Consider the following 16,963-nt stretch of genomic DNA (forward strand, 5'->3'; position numbering starts at 1 on the left):
ATTCAAGGCCCCCTCAAACTCCTCCTTTTAGAGGTGAGTTCACTGCTTATCAGTCTACATGGGCTTAGATTGGCCTCCCTGGACACAGACTCTGAGACAGGAAGTGCATTCTTGGGAAGCTCCCAGGAGAGACACCTGTCGGGAAGTGAACAGAGCAAGATTGGAGAGAGGGAGAAGGTGACACACAGAGGGAGAAGCTGACAGAGAGGGAGAAGCTGGCACACAGAGGGAGAAGCTGACACACAGAGGGAGAAGCTGACACACAGAAGGGGAAGCTGACACACAGAGGGAGAAGCTGACAGAGAGGGAGAAGCTGGCACACAGAGGGAGAAGCTGGCACACAGAGGGAGAAACTGACACACAGAGGAATAAGCTGACAGTGAGAAGCTGGCACACAGAGGGAGAAGCTGACACACAGAGGGAGAAGCTGGCGCACAGAAGGAGAAGCTGGCGTACAGAGGGAGAAGCTGACACTCAGAGGGAGAAGCTGGCACACAGAGGGAGAAGCTGGTGCACAGAAGAAGAAGCTGACACAGAGGGAGAAGCTGGCACACACAGGGAGAAGCTGACAGAGAGGGAGAAGCTGGCACACACAGGGAGAAGCTGACATACAGAGGGAGAAGCTGACAGAGAGGGAGAAGCTGGCACACAGAGGGAGAAGCTGACACACAGAGGGAGAAGCTGACAGAGAGGGAGAAGCTGGCACACAGAAGGAGAAGCTGACACACAGAAGGGGAAGCTGACACACAGAGGGAGAAGCTGACAGAGAGGGAGAAGCTGACACACAGAGGGAGAACCTGGCACACGGAGGGAGAAACTGACACACAGAGGAAGAAGCTGACAGTGAGAAGCTGGCACACAGAGGGAGAAGCTGACACACAGAGGGAGAAGCTGGCACACAGAAGGAGAAGCTGGCATGCAGAGGGAGAAGCTGACAGAGAGGGAGAAGCTGGCACACAGAAGGAGAAGCTGATTCTCAGAGGGAGAAGCTGACAGAGAAGGAGAAGCTGACACTCAGAGGGAGAAGCTGGCACACAGAGGGAGAAGCTGGCACACAGAGGGAGAAGCTGGTGCACAGAAGAAGAAGCTGACACAGAGGGAGAAGCTGCCACACAGAGGGAGAAGCTGACACTCACAGGAAGAAGCTGGCGCACAGAGGAGGAGCTGGCACAGAGAGGAGAAGCTGACACTCAGAGGGAGAAGCTGACACTCAGAGAACTTGACACAGAGGGAGAAGTTGGCACACAGAGGGAGAAGCTGGCACACAGAGAAGCTGACTCACAGAGAAGCTGACGCACAGAGGGAGAAGCTGATGCACAGAGGGAGAAGCTGGCGCACAGAGGGAGAAGCTGACAGAGAGGGAGAAGCTGGCGCACAGAGGAGGAGCTGGCGCACAGAGAGACACTGATTTCATTACCAGTAACGCACCCAGGTCCCTTTCTTTGTCTCTCCAAAGCGTCATCACCTGCTCATTTACAAGACGTGTGTGCCTTCTTCTTGGACTATGCCATCACGCGGTTATTTTTGCAGACTCAGAAGAGGAAAGGGAGCCAGCCTGTAGAGATGGAACCTAATTTAAAAATCTCCCTGCGGCCCTTGGAAGGGAGGCTGGCTGGGACCAGGCCTGGTCAGGGCGGAGCCTTACAACCTCCACCGGAATCTGGCCAGAGAGGGGCAGAAGTAGCAAAGACGCCTGATGAACGGGCCCGGGGCTCTGCACAGGACACTCATTTTGAAGTTTTCCTGGGAAACTTTGTCACAGGGAGTAAATCTAGCCAAAGCTCTGTGCCTGCCAAATTCTCCAGGCTCAACGGAGCTATTGTTCATACTCCAAGTCCTGCTGTTATCAGATTTAGCCTGATTTCTGATGGGCCGCCTCAAGACCACTTGCATTTAGAGAGAGCTGTTGCCGGAACAGGGGGCGCTCCTTGGGATCATGGGGGACCCTGAGCCCTCCTCTGTTGTCCTGTGAGAAGCGAGCCACATATGAGGACCCTTAGCGTTGCAATTATAACAAGAGGGCTGCGTTTCGCTGTCAAAGCATTTTACAGTATCGAGCAGCTTTACCTGCACTGTTTCCATTGGTCCCCCCAAGTCTGTGAAGCTGAGGGCTCTGTGGGTTCAAGGAAGCTGTTCTGACTCTTGTTTCCATCTCTAAAGCAATAGCAGAGCCTCTCCGTTTGTGAGGGTTAAATCATGGAATACCTGTGAGGACCTTAAAGAAAACAGCACTTGGCATTGAGTAACTTCTTAATAAATGTTCGAAATTACTCATAGGTATTTTAGACTCACTTGATAGGAGGGGAAGCCGAGATTCAGAGGGGCTAAGCTCCTGAATGAGATACCTGATACCAAGGAAGGAAGACATGGGCAGGGGGCCCACCGTGCAAATGGGGCTAGACTTCCTGGAGTGGGATTTCCATCACAGACCCCCTGGATGCCTTTAAACTTGGAAACAGAGGAAACACTGACTCCTCAAAAGAAACAAAGAAAGAGATGAAGGGATGTTGCCAGAAAAAGAAAAGAAACACTTGCACTTTTCAGAAACAACTGAGCCCTTTGTATCTTTATATTTAGGTCTAAATACCAGAAGGGGTATCATATTCAGAACATAATTAGGTTTGAAAAAGATCCCTTTGCTCTGAGCCTTGCGTTGTGATTGGGGTTTTGCACCCACATGGCCTCGCCTCATTTTGGTCATTTTCAGGCTGGCAGACCCTTCATGAGCAGAGTAAGGTGTGATCACGGTGCCTCCAACCCCCTGGTGTCTTCAGGAATGAAGGCCTTTGGGCTTCTCACGGTCTTTGCCTCCTGCCGTAAGTAGTACCGAGCCGGAGCCAGGAGAGCTCCAGGGCGCTGTCCTCCTGTCTGGGTGTCTGTGTCTCGGGGCAGCCCCTCCTGACGTGGCATCGGGTGAGGGGAAAACCGGGTGTCACTCAAAAGAGAATCGGGAGTGGGACAGGCTTCCACCAAAGTCCTCCTCCTTCTGTTTCTTCTACAAAATGGGTTGGTCCCAGCATTGGGACCTCACAAAACTTCAAGAAAATCAAAGCTTGCTAACCCTTTGCTAAGAAAAAGGGCCTTGACTACTGTTTAACCACACCCCCCCTTCGGGAGCCTTTTTTTTCCTCCCCTTCGGTTGCCTTTGTTTAATGTCACGTAGATTCCAGAACAAAAACGCAGACATATATCGAGCTAATTTAGGGACAATTAATTCTCATCAGAAAGGCTCTCTTATGGTGACTTATGGAATAATGGATAATTATAAGTCATTGCTACCAGGAGATCAGATAACACACCTCTGCACGGTGAGAAAGAACTTACTAGCAAACCGTGTTGGGTTTGTGGAAAACTCTTTGACTCTGATGAGTTTGGTTAGTAGAGATTTCTCCAGATCCATTTTTCCTCTGTTTCAAGCTGTGTAGCTTTCGGGTCCCTAAGTCAAAATGTCAAAAATGCAGCACCCATTTTCCCGTTAGTCTGTAGTGGAATTTACAGTTTTCAAGATCATGGGGGGCGGGGCATAGGCAGGGAGGACCACTTCTGTAGCCCCCATGGTGGGCCCTCCACGAGCCCAGAGTCTTCACTCTCTTGAGGGACTGCTGTGACAGCAGGAACCACCCCCGGCGTCCCCACCCCTTCTGAGGTGCTTTAGAACAACAAAACCACAGTTTCACGTGGGGAGTCTCCTTGTGAACATGTCCCAAACCCCTCTGTCTCTGTGTTTCTTCCTCAAGTTCACGTTGTTATGTTACTTTATTGCAAAATTAACATATGCGGGTAATTAAAAAGTAAAATAAGTGAACAGGACAAGATAAAGCCACTTTGCATCCTTCCCAAACCCTAGTCCTTTTCCTACACCCAGATGTAACCACTTTAAGAGTTTCATAGATACACTTCTAGGCTTTTCCACACATACATTTCAACCATTTTAATAGAAAAGTAATACATGGTCATTGTGGAAAAAAAAAAAAGTCAAATAGCATAAAAGTATATAAATGGTGTCTATCTTCTTCTCCACCTACTTCCTCAATCCCACTGCCCGGAGACATTGCTATTAAAAGTAGATGTTTTCAAGACACCATTTAGTTATTCTCCCTCTGTCAGTGGATATGTGGGTGGTGTTCAATTTTTTGATACCACAAGGGATGTGCTGCAGCAAACATCCCTGTGTGTGTGTGTGTGTGTGTGTGTGTGTGTGTGTGTGTGTGTATTCTTCCCCCACTTCCATAAACATTCTGTAGAAGTAAAAATTCCCGGGCCCATGTATATTTGCCATTAAAAAAATAGATTGAGGGCATCTTTTCTGCCTCTTGAGTGTTTTGTTTCTCCTGTGAGATTATAAATGCCTGATGATATTTGTAGGAACTGGCATCTCTGGTTTTGAACCATTCCCGTTAATGTTGCATCAGACCCAAGGGTGTTTCTGCCGGGATGGTGGTTTTTCACTTGGGGAGGGGGAAGACATGGTGGACAGTAATGTCCCGAACATCGTGGAAGCTGAGTTCTCATCCTGGGCTAGCAAGAAACTGGCTATGGGACACGGTGTTCTGATCCTATTACTTCCCCCATGAAAGGGGCTGATGATCCCAGCCATGCCCATGTCTGAGGGCATGTTTTGGGGTGGGTGTGGGGGGGTGTCTCCTGATGTCCCGGATGCAAGCGCTCTAGGTACGGGTCTCCGGGCTGACATTGTTCCCACTACCCCATGTCTTCTTTCTTATGTTCTGGCCGGCAGGGGTGGCCCCTGCCCACAGCAGCTTCTGGTTTCAGAAGATGGTCAAACACATCACAGGGCGGAGCGCCTTCTTCTCATATTATGGATACGGCTGCTACTGTGGCCTTGGGGGCAAAGACACCCCCGTGGATGACACTGACAGGTGAGTCCCGAGGCGCCAGGCCTGCTTTCCTTTGATTTGCACTGAGACCCGGGCCTGAGGGTGAGGCAGGGTGTTAGGACTCTCGCATTGCGAGTGACAGGAGCCCACCGGTGGTTTGCTGCTCTGTAGCCACCATCTCGAAATTCTTGTGTCCGAACAACGTGCTCCAACTTCTCATGTTGCACCAGGCCTCGAAAATCATCCAGTGAGTCCTGCTCAGAGCCGCAGAACCGTCTTCAATTCTCAAACGTCACGGCAAACGTGATCTTCGCTCAGCAACCCAGTTTTTAGGATTAGACCACAGCAAGGCTGCCCTGCTGTCTCCCGGGCCTAATTCCACATTCCGGGAGAGAGAATCCCAGTGCCCCAGTTTGGAGAAGTTGTCCATCTGGGCGAAGCCACATGGCCCAACGTGGCTGCCAGGCCTACTCTTCAGCGTGGGGGTGGGGAGCGTGAGTCCCCAGAAAAGTGGAGGTTGGCGTGATGTGGCAAGGGCATGGGGAGGTAGGAAACAGGATAGTTTGCACATCATTCATTTGAAGAAATAAGAAACAAGGTGTTTCTCGCCACTTTTAACCTCGCGTGCATAAATATGTTCCTGCAGCAGGGCCTGAAATGTCACTCCTGGAGCTTGAGTCCTCGGGGCTGGGCTCCTGAGAGCATGGAATATTCCAGCTGGAGGGATCCCTGAGCCCTACAGGGGCACTGACCCTGATGGAACCCCATGATGTGCCGAGCACTGGGGTCGGTGATGGGCCCATGGGGCCTAACTTAATCCTTGTGTCCGGTGGCCAAGGCAGTGATACCATCCCCGGGTGACAGGCGGCAGCTGTGAGGACCCCCTAAACCTCCGTAGCAAAGCCTAAAGACACACCAGCCCCTGAGTGAACAAGAATTTGCCTGTTTCCAAATCTGGGCCCTTTGCCCCTCTGTCCCTCCCCTTCCAAGCCCAAAGGCCGATGACAATTTTAACACCATGAGACAAAGATGACAAACAGCAAAGAGCCAGCTCAGAGGCAGGATGGCGAGAGGAAGGACTGAAGCATCTGGCCCAGAGCATTTGCTTTTCTGTGTCTTAAAATCCCGTCCCCTGTCCGTCCCAGCTGCTTTCTCTTCTTGGTGTTCTCCCTTCCTGCCCTGGGTCACTCTGAGCACCGTGAGAACAAGGACCGAAGGACTATGGGTGTTTTTGCTGACCCGTGTCCTCAGGGACTATCACAGTGCTTGGCACATAGTAGGTGCTCAGGAAAAACTCATTACATGAATGACCGAGTCACATGGACCCAGGTTTGAGCCCCGTGTGTGTGTGTGTGTTTGTGATTTTCCAGCTCTATAATTTTAAGAAATTTCCGTTCTTGGGATCCTGTCTCCTCCCTTACAAAAATGGGGACTACGATCACACTTCATGGGGTTACACAGAGGAGCTAATGAGATAGCAGAAGGTACTAGAAAAGGCTCACTAAATGTGAGTGGTTGTGTTTATATTGTTATTATTTTCAGGAACTTACCTCCTTACCTTCAATACCTTCTCGCTCTGGGGAGGAGGCAGGGGCATCCTTTCCAGGTTCTACCCGTGTTTCCCCCGCAAACCCCACTGATGCCCCAGGGCCCGCCCCCCTCACCTGCTCTGGTCTGGCCCCCAGATGCTGCCTGATGCATGATTGCTGCTACGGGAAGCTAAAGCAGCCCGGCTGCCAGCCCATGCTGAATAGCTACCGATTCCACATCACCAATGGGACCGTGACCTGTGAGTAGCCCTCTCTGCGGGGACATGGCTTTGAACCTGGGCCTCTCCTTCATGTCTGCCTGCTGGCTGAGGAGTGCTTTGAGACAGAAAGTGTCAATTCTAGGAATCGGAGCTTCTTGGGAGCGCTTGCTTGGTCTCTGGTCTCTCCCGTCCATGGCTGGACCTCTAGCACCCTCGGGGAGCATGGAGCGCGGGGCCTGGGGTATAGAACCTGCTCAATAAATAATTGTTGACTTGAGATTACATTGAATCTTGCAGCTTTGCTTGGCAACTGTCGCTGTTGAGAACATTCCTCGTCTGTCATGTGTTAACAAACAGCTCAGCTGTCTTTCAGTTGAACAAATATTTGTTGAGGGCGAGGACATGCCAAGCACTGGTAGGTGCCGTGGGGGGGGCGCACAAAAGTAAATAGGAGGGGTCGGGGAAGGGAACTCATGTGTCGCTGAGGCCATTCAAGGAGGAGGGCAAAGGACAAGGGCAAGCAAGTACTGAGCGTCCAGCAGGTGGGGAGTGGCCCCCGATATCCTGGAGCATGTTCTGGGGCTGTTGGGGTGTGGGTGTGTGTAGGGCAAGTTTGGTCTAAAGAGCAAGCACGTTTGAAGTCCTGGCTATAGCTTTTCCGGGAATGCCACTCATTGCAGTGGTTTGAATGCCCCTCAGGGCAACTGGCCTCCCACCTGGACTTGCGGAGTGGCACCAACCCCTTTCCTCCCTCTGTGTATTTGTGCTTAGCTGTGAGCGTGTCGGAGTTCACCTGCCCCCCCGAGGTCAGGGAACCACCACCTCCCTTCCCTTCATCTCCCCCCTTAGAGTGGGGGCTCAGTGCCCAAACCCCAGGGCTCCCCAATGCCCCCCCCCACCCCAGGGCCCCAGCTCAGGACACATCAAGACTGACCAAGCGTTAGGACTATGCGGTGTCCCTGGTCCAGTGGTGAGACCTGAGCCGGGGCGGTGGGGGGGGGCTTGTGGCTCAGAACCCCGCAGTGGGAGGACTGATGGTCTGCTTCTCAGCCTCCACAGCCCCCAGCCCCCACGCACACCATCGACGGGGAGAACCCTCATTTCCCACGTGAGCTCAAGGAGACATCTGTGCTGGAGCTCCCTGGCCACGATGGTGCTGACCCCTAAAGCGGTGTGTCTTCTGGGAGATCCAGCAGACCACGTGCAGGGGATGGGATGAGATCAGGGCCTAGTGGGGGCGGGGCAGGGGAAGGGGGCTGGAGGAGGTTGCCCCCAGAGTGTTGTTCACTTTGGCACATGATGCCCTCGGAGGCAGGGACTGAGTTTCTGGCTGCCTCTTCCCACCCTTCTGGGCCCCGCTTGGCAGGAGTCAGGGGGGCAAGCCTGGCGGTTAGCTGGAGCGGGCGCACCCGAGAAAGGTGCCTCTGACTCTTCTCAACCTGGCTCATGGTCTTGCTCCCATACGGTTTCTTCTCCTCTCTTTTCCTCTTGATCATAACATCTGTCATGTCAAGTGTTACCTTAAAGTGCTTGAAAAGTTATCACTTTTAGAGAAAATATCCTTGAGGAGTTCTGTCCTCTGGTGCCCCCGTAAAGTGCAGGGGCCGAGGAAGAAGGGAAAAGGTGATCTGGGAAGGGAAGCAGAATTCTGCCCGCACTGTGGTCCCAGGCTCGGGGCAAGCGTCTGCCCTCTGCACCTGGAGCAGCTGCTGCTTCTTCTTCTTCTTCTTCTTCTTCTTCTTCTTCTTCTTTTGAGCAGCTTCTTTAGCAGTGCTCTCCCCCCTCCCATGTAGGGCCAGAGCCACAGCCTGGGACCCCAGGAGATGAGGGAGAGAGTGATCTGGGGCAGAGGCTGGAGCACCCCCCCCCAAGGTGGCACATGGAAACATCCTCTGCTTGGCACCTGCTGAGTGGTGGTGAGAGGTGCAGGCAGGGGCTGGGAGCTGGGCTGGAAAGTTTGCAGCCTGGGTTGTGCTTTCCACAGATGCTGCCAGGCAGCCAGTTGCCCTCAAAACTTCAGCAGACCTCCTGGAGTCCAGAGTCCTGCTTAGGGAGTTAGCACGGGGAGGGGGCAGGTGCTTCCCCATCACCAGCAGGACGTCGTCAGCATCCTCCTCCTCGGCTGACCCAGCCAATGAGTACCAGGCCAACTCCCTGTCCTCCCCACCCGACCTTGCCGAGCCCCAGCTCCCAGGAGTAGGGCTAGGAGTTGGGTGATCTGGGTTCTGATCCTGGGTCCGCTGCTGGTACCTGCTGAGCCCACAAACCAGACCCAAGCACATTTATTTACTTGTCCAGTATTGCTTGAGTGCCTACTGGGTGCCCATCCAGGGCCAGCGCTGTGCAGGGGCTGGGGTGCAGAGCAAGGCAGCCTCAGGTCCTGCTCTTCTGGCATTCTCCAGAGCTGAAAGCGCCCTTAGGGACCCTTGAGACCAACCCCTCATTGTAGGGACAGGGAGACTGAGGCCCAGAGAGTTTAAGAGTTTGATCTGAGTAACAGGCAGGATTGAAACACATGCATCTTCAGCCTTTCCAGTGCTCTGGAACACACTGCTTGGCCTGAGTTTTCTGGGCCTCAGTTTCTTTATCCATAAAATAGGTACATTAGCAACAGCTGCAGTCTGTGAGCATCTGTGATAGATGCTTTACACACAACACCTTAACCCCCAGGATACACCTTTGAGGTGGGCATGGTTATCAAGAAGGACCCTGAGGCTCAGAGAGGTTAGCTGAGATGGCCACAGTCACACAGCCAGGGAAAGAAGAGTTGTGAGTCGGACCCAGTTTGTCTGGTCCCAGAGCTGGTGCTCCTGCCTCACATTGCCCTCCCCAGTGGCATGGAGCTGCCAGGAGGGTGTTGGGCAGGTGCACTTGGTTGGAGAGCTCCCACAAATGCAAGTCTTGTTGTCAACAGCATACTCATCAGAATGCTCAGTGCTGGCCCAGGGGACAGAGAAAGGCAGATGGACTCGGCTCCTCTGTAATGCCCCAGATCTTTCTGTTCTAGCTTTATGTCCCCTGCTAAGAGGCCCAGAGAGAGCACATACTTTGGAGTCAGGCAGAGCTGGGTCTGAATCCCAGCTCCACTGCTTCTAGCTGGATAATTGCACAACTACCCTCGGCCTTAGTCTCCTCGTCTGTAAAATGGGGATAATAATCTGCACTTCATAAAGTTGCTAAAGGAACCCCACTAAAGGGTCTGACCCATAGCAGGTGTCTAGGTAATGCCTTTCCTTTTAGAAGCTGAGACTTCTTTTTGCACCCAAGTTTTCTTTTCCCCTTTACTTTTGCAGAAAAGCACTGGGATTTTCTTCATTACTGTTAGGAGATTTCTCTGAAGCCTCTCCTCTACACCTGTATCTCTTCAAGCTAATGTCATTAACTCCCTAGGGAAGAAAATCTCTTCCCCCACCCACCCCAGTTACACTGCGGTTCAAAGAGCAGCCCTGCAAGGGTTAACTGCCTCCCCCTCCCCCGTCCCCCCCCCCAGCCTCTAAGTTCTGAAATCCTGTACCCAGAGCCTGGCCCCGGGTTGCCTAGCAACCAGCAGCTGATCTGGGATGCAATTGGTGAGAAGGAAGGGAAAGGAGAAAAACAACTTGGCCTGTCCATGTCTTTAAATGTCACTGGGAGATGAGTGCAGAGAAAGGCCTATAACCCAAGCCCTGGGGCCAATTTGCCAGGTGGCAAAGGCCACCCTCGAGCAACCAGGGAGATTGTTATCCCCCCTCTGAGTGGGCTTACATAAGTACTTGGCATTTGCAAGGGACTTTAAGATTAGCCAGCAGATGCCCCCCTCCACCCACATAGACATGTATGCGTTGTGCAGGCGGCATGAGGGGCAGAGACCAGTTTCCAGCCACTGGTCCACTTACACCTCCATGCCTGAGCTTCTGACTTCTCCCTCTGCCAGCGAGGGAAGGTGAACACGGTAACCACTGGAATTTGTGGTTTGCAAAGCTCTTTCTCCTTCATTACTAAATGTATTCCTCACAACACCTCCACTTGCTGACACATCACCTTTTTTTCCTCCTAGCGTTTGTCTCTACCTGAAATTACCTTGTTTATTTATGCATCCGCTCTCCTGCCAACAGAATGTGAGTTCGGGGGGAGCAAGGAACAAGTCTGTCTTGTGTTTGGAGGTGGGCACTTGTCCTCATTAGAACCCACAGAGAAGGTTGCCCTGGGAGCTATGCCACGTGGGGTCTGCTTGCTCAGACCTGCAGCTCCAGTGCCGAAGGCCAGGCACATGTTAAGGACTCAGTACCTGTTTGATGAGTGAATGAATGAACTCATGAAATAGTTAATGCAAGTGTCTGTTTCCTGATTTGAAAGCTGCAGAAACCGGCTTGGGGACCAGCAGCTAGCCTGAGATCCTAAAGCACATAGGTGGTGGGTCTGGATGGAGAACCTGGCTTCCCGTTTTCTGCGATGGGGATCCTTTTGCTGTCCCGCAGAAGGTGAACATCCGGCCTAAACACCGCGTGTTTACGGCTGAAGATGTGCAATGAGAAGACAAATTCCCTGCCCAGGGGGCTTGCCTCCAGGGAGGGAGTCACGTCCCCAAATACTGAGAAATAAAGTGCTACAACAAGGCAACAGGATACAGAATGATGACGGCAGGGAGAGGGAAGGATGGCTACTTCCTGGGGCTGAAGAAGCCCTCGCAAGGAAGTGGCATTTAGCCAGTGTGGCAGGAGAAGAGGCGATGGGCAGCAGGGCCGCAGAGGGTGGTGGTGCATGGGAAATGAGGGGGGCACCGGGCTGGGCCAACAGGTGTGGAGGGCGCCTTCTCCTTCCATTGCAGGGGAAGCGGCCAGAGTGTTTGCAGCAGGATATGGTCTACTCTTGCTTTAGAAAGATCACCCTGGCCACTGTCCAGTGTGGTTGGGGAGCCAGGGAGGAAAGATGGGGAGCCATTAGTGAGCACTGGGGAGAAGCTTCCACAGGGTGGTGGAGTGGAGAAGGAGAGAAGTGTCCGATGCTGGGTGTTTTGGAGGTAAATTGCCAGGAGCTGCTGATGGATGAGATGCTGGGTGAGAAGGAAAAAGAGATGGAATTCAAGGTTCCCGGCCCGAGCAGCCATAGGTAAGGTGTTGTCTGAGCTTGTGCAGATGGGGAAGAACAGGTTAGGGAGACACAGCAAGCACTTGTCATGAGCCTTCTTGAGTTTGAGATACATATCAGACACCCGACAGGTAGTCAAGTGGACAGGAGCATATCGGAGTCTAGAGCTCAGGGGAGACACCTGGCTGGGACAAGAACCCCAGAGTCATGGGTGTTCAGATGGCATTTATTATTTTTTTATAAATAGATTTTATTTGAGAGAGAGCGCGAGACAGAGAGCGCACCAGCAGTGGGGGAGGGACAGAGGGAACAGAGGGGAGAGACAGAGGGAGAAGCAGACTCCCCATGGAGCAGGGAGCCCGATGCGGGACTCGATCCCAGGATCCTGGAATCATGACCTGAGCTGAAGGGAGATGCTTAACTGACTAAGCCACCCAGGCGCCCCTAAGATGGCATATAAAGCCCTGAGACTGAACCAGAGGCCCAGGGAGAGACTTGAGAGAGCAGGGTGGAGGCCTGGCAGGAGCCCGAGTTCTCCGTGGCGAACATTCCTGTAGAGCGTCCTGCTTCGTCCCATTTGTGGAAGTCTACGTCACGGACTGAGAAAGACGGCCCTGAAGCCACCAGTTCCTTTCTTCATGTCTCAGTTCTTGTCTCAGTGTCTCCACTCACAAACTGGAAGATGCGGAAACTGGATTCAGGCTGGTTTTGAAAAGATGGCTTGCAAATAGGACATTTCTTGGCCTGGGGGCTGCCTCTCCTTCCAGGTCTCGACAGGCCTGGTCTGGCCATGGCTGTGGGATGCCCCAGAACTGGTAGCCCACAGCCGTTGACCCCTGCTCAGATCAGTTCCCAGGGGCCTGGGCCCCAGGGGGGGCGTTAGAGGTGCCCTGTGCTTCAGGAGAGAGTCATACTCTGTGTGTCAGAAAGGACCAGACAAAGCCAGAAAGGGACAGGGAAGTGAGAGAAAGGACAAAGGACAGGTGAGATGGAAAAGAGGAAGAGAGGAACAGAAGACAGAAATAGCCAGAAAGAGGACAAGGAAGAGGAGGGCCGGAGGCAGAGTGACAGCGCTCCGGGTGAGTGACAGGCCCTTTCCCGAGGAGAGCGAGGTTGAAGGGGGCAGTGCCCTGCATCCAAGTAGCCCCCTGAGGACACCAGCCACAAGTCCAAGTGGGCCCCTGCAGACCACGGCGGCCACCCCGGAAGGAAGCAAGGTGCTGGGTACGAGGGAGGCCAGAGACCCGGAGGGGACAGGGGCTTGGAAGGGGCTCCTGGGGGAGCTGGGGCTTGATGGATCCTGGAGGATTTTCACAGATGGAAAGAGGCGGTGCGAGGGCAAAGGTGACCCAGATGTCAAGAATAGTGGGAGTGACAGGAGCCGAGAGCCAGGGGCGGGAACATCCCTAGCACATTCCATGAGGGTGCACGGAGGGCACAGCTGAAGCGTAGGACGGCTGTCGAGAAACCAAGTCTCCGGGGAGATGCCAGAGGACAGCTTGCTGCAGGAATTGGACTTCGGAGGGAGAAAGGCAAACAAACAGAGGCCAGCCAGCACTGGGGCCAACTTCAAAGGGCTCCTCTTCTTCCAAGAGGCAACACCATCATCATCACCATGAGCACTTACGGAGCACTCTGGGCGTGCCCGCCACGTGCACACCACTCCCTTCCGAAACAGCCGCGAAAACCCTCGCAAAGAGCCTGCACAGTAGACACCGTTATTTATTTTTGACACTATTATAGTTTTTATCATCATTTTGTAAATGTGGATACTGACTAGCTTGCCCATGATCAACAAACTGGGGAGTCAGGCTGCCTCCCTTCCTCCCCCTGAACCCTCAGAAGAGAGCAGAACACACACACACACACACACACACACACACACACACACACACACTACAGCTTTGACAAGTAAATAAAAGATCCCCATCTAGTGGTGACTCGGCTGAAGGGCAGACACTCAATCCCAAAGGCCCAGACAGAGGCTGGGTTCATTTATCAGCGACTGTCCGTGGAGCACCTACTACGTGTCAGCATCTGTTCTGCATGCTGGGGATACTGTGAGGGCCGAGACAGGCAAAGCCCCGGCCTCACAGAGCTCACGCTCCGTCGAGGGGAGACAAACACACTCAAGTAAACACATAAGAGACGCCCGGGTTGTGCAAAGCACAGTGAATGAGATAGACGGGATGTGCAGGAGAATGGCTGGAGGGAGCTCTAGGTCGGGGGCCCGGGAGGGCCTCTCTGAGGAGGGGAAATCTAACCAAGACCCAAAGGAGGAGATGAATCCAGTTGCTTGAAGGTCCTGGAGACAAGTGTTTTAGACAGAACAGTGTGAGCAAAGGCCCCGGGACAAAAGGGAGCCAAGCATAGAGAGGCCAGTGTGCCCGGAGCAGAGTGAAGGACAGTGGGGATGGAGAGGTTGGCGAGGGCCGGATCACGGCGAGGCTGCTCTCGGCCCCTGGTGAGGATTTGGGTGTCTTCCCCCAATACTAGGAAACTGCGCTGGGGCTTGAAGCAGGAGAGTGGACCTGATCGGGGTGACAGTTTAAGAAGGTCCCGTTAGGGAGGACGAACTGGTGGTGACAGGGACTGGGGGAGTGGCCAGGAAGGTGGAGAGGAGAGGGCGGAGTGTGAAGTACTCTAAACAGAGACACGGGTGGCGCTTGCTGTGGACTGGATGTGCAAAGTGGGAGGCGGGGAGGAACCCAGGCTGCTGCTCACTTTCTGGCTCGAGGAGGAGGTGATGCCATTTGTGAGCCTCGAGCGTGGGTGAAGGACAGGTTCGTGGGCAGAGGGAGCGCTACATCGAGTGTTCCTTTTGAACGCCTTAAGTTGGAGATGGCGGAGACGTCCCAGCAAGTTGTCAAGCAAGCAGCTGGAAGTGTGAAGTGAGTTCTGAGAAAGTGGGTCCCGTGTCCTTGGCCTGCGTGCCCACTCAGGGCACCCCTCCGTGCAGTCCAGCCTCCCCCTCCCCGTTTCCTTCCAGGCTGCTCTTCACTCTAGTCCCTGTGGCATGTCCAGGTGTGACCGGGGACCCCGGAGATGGACTCCCAATTTCTTCCCTTTCTGTTTTCAACCCTTGACCCCTTGCTGCATGCCCCTGTTTTCCCCGACCTTAGAACCAAGCGAAGCCCCCAGTGACCCTTTCTCTCTCTGCAGGTCAGTGTGCCCTTGGCCCCAGAGTCAGCTGTCTCTGTGGGCTATGGGCATGTGAGTGTGACAGGCAGTCTGCATACTGCTTCAGAGAGAGCCTGCCCACCTACGAGAAAAACTTTGAGCAGTTCTTCTCCAGCCGGCCCCGCTGTGGCAGGTGGAAGCCCCAGTGCTAGGCAGCCCCGGGCCCCCTCATCTGCCAGCATGGGATCCAGTGTCACCCGTCCTTCCAGAAGCCTTCTCACGCCATCCCCTACAGGCTCTAGTTCTGCAGTCACACTTCAGCACATGGCCTAGGGTACTCCCTTGTCACTCGACCCTGAGGGCAGCCGATCAGCATTAGAAAAAATAAAATCCTGGCATGCTATGGAGGGAGACAGCCCCTATATATAGACAAAAATAAACATTTTCTGATAGTCGCAAGCACTAAGAAGCACTCCAACAGGTGACAGGATAGAGAGCTGTTCCCAAGCCCCGCCCAGGAATTTCCAAGATGGGAAAAGGACCCAGGATCTACCCTAAACTCTCCCTCCACTCCCCTCCCCAAAATCAGGTTGCAAGGCAGACCTGGGAACCGGGTTTGCAACCCACATCCAGCCGGGGGCAGAACAGGGATCCCGGAAAATACGGTCTTGGCACACAGCCAAGGATCTGAGAGATGCCCTTGGACTTTGTTTCTTGTCTGTTGGGGTTCTGCTCTCTGAAATCCCTCAAGTAGGAAAAATTAATGCCATTTCCATCTCTCCGGAGACAGGGCATGAGGATATCCACACCCACCACTGCCGCATGCGTGTCATGGCCGGAAGATGTCACAGAGAGGAGAAAGGGCCTGGAAGAGGGCATCAGAGGGCCCCAAAATTTCCATCCAAATTCAGAAGGCCCTGGTGATATCAGACTTAGATTCTAATGAACACCAAAGTGACCTGAGCTGAGCAGATTCTGTTCTTTGTAATGCCCAACTGGCATGGCAGAATGTAAAATTGGCCCCAATTGTCCTTACCTTGCTGCATCCTTGCCCCTCGTGAAGGAACGCTCAGCTGTGCCCATGGAGAAGGAGAGTCTGCCCAGTGGTTGAATCTGAACTCCGTGCTGGCCCTGTGAATTACTTCGGTCAATAGAATGTAGTGGAATGTTTGGATGGTCTACCAGTTCCCGAGCTTAGGCTTCTGGAGGCCTGGTGCTCTGCTTTCCCAGGACGCCGGGCTCTGCCTGGCCCACTGGCAGGTGGGAGCCAGAGTCTGTCAGCCCAGCCGTGTCCACTCAGACCTCAGACACATAAGAGCGCTCGGCAAAGGTCAGCAAAGCCCACTCATTGCTGACCGTGACCCACGAGAGCAGCTCACTGGAACTGAAATGGCTGTCCGGCTGAGCCCAGGAGAAGTTGCCAATTGCAGAACTGTGAGCTGAATAAAGCCTGCATTTTTAAGTCACTAAGGGGTGGTGTGGTTTGTTACACAGCATAGCTCACTGATACAAGGGGTCTTCATTCATGGAGATTCCTGGGTTCTCAGCACTGTGCTACGCTTGGAGGCCAGTGAAAACACTGTGGACATGGCCCCTGACCCGTGCCTTGAGGTCTGGGAGGAGAAAGGCCATGCTCATATAATAAGGGAGAACACGCAGAGGGCCGTGATCACACAGTCATCCAACAAACATTTAGTGAGCCCCCACTGAGCATCGGGCACCCCCACCAGGGCTGGGCAGTAGGGATTCAGAGACTTTAAGAAAACAAACAAAATCAGGTCTCAATACCCTGGGGTGAACTTCAAGAGTCATAGCAGCCTTTAGAAGTTCAAGTTCAGACATTTAGAATCTGGATTGAGTGATGCTGTCACTGATGTGAAGACAGTAAGGGAAGCCAGGGGCGGTCAGCAGAGGGTCTGGGAGCCGGGGCTCCGGGCTCTGCCTCACTCAGCGGGCAAAGCCGAGTGGTAAATTTGTCCTTCTTTCCTTCCTTCCTTCCTTCCTCCCTCCCTCCTTCCCTCCCTCTCTTCCTTCCTTCCTTCCCTACCCGCATGTGCTGTAGTAATTACAACCGCAGAAGAGGAGCTTGAGATTGATGGGCATCCATTGGTGACGGTCTTAAAGGTCTGAGGTAGGCGGTTGCAGAAGGGCAGGTGTGGGACTAGTGTGGCTGGGTCCAAGCCAGGCA

The 16,963-nt window shown here is 53.5% G+C and overlaps 2 protein-coding genes across 2 annotated transcripts in view; one reads left to right on the forward strand and one right to left on the reverse strand.

Moving 5' to 3' along the window:
- The window catches only part of UBXN10 (UBX domain protein 10), a 16,400-nt gene extending 14,740 nt beyond the window's left edge, over nucleotides 1-1,660 (reverse strand). The window contains exon 1 of the mRNA XM_032392245.1: nucleotides 1,429-1,660. The gene's annotated coding sequence lies outside the window, so the exon portion shown is untranslated. The remainder of the gene's footprint in view (nucleotides 1-1,428) is intronic.
- PLA2G2C (phospholipase A2 group IIC) overlaps nucleotides 1-14,987 on the forward strand; it is a 20,783-nt gene extending 5,796 nt beyond the window's left edge. The window contains exons 2-5 of the mRNA XM_032392268.1: nucleotides 2,708-2,816; nucleotides 4,739-4,880; nucleotides 6,524-6,627; nucleotides 14,818-14,987. Coding sequence (XP_032248159.1) covers nucleotides 2,723-2,816; nucleotides 4,739-4,880; nucleotides 6,524-6,627; nucleotides 14,818-14,987 — 510 coding nt within the window. The 5' untranslated portion in view covers nucleotides 2,708-2,722. The remainder of the gene's footprint in view (nucleotides 1-2,707; nucleotides 2,817-4,738; nucleotides 4,881-6,523; nucleotides 6,628-14,817) is intronic.
- Nucleotides 14,988-16,963: the final 1,976 nt, after the last annotated feature.

Source organism: Phoca vitulina, unplaced genomic scaffold, assembly GCF_004348235.1.
Source record: "Phoca vitulina isolate PV1807 unplaced genomic scaffold, GSC_HSeal_1.0 scaffold2, whole genome shotgun sequence".
NCBI lineage: Eukaryota > Metazoa > Chordata > Mammalia > Carnivora > Phocidae > Phoca > Phoca vitulina.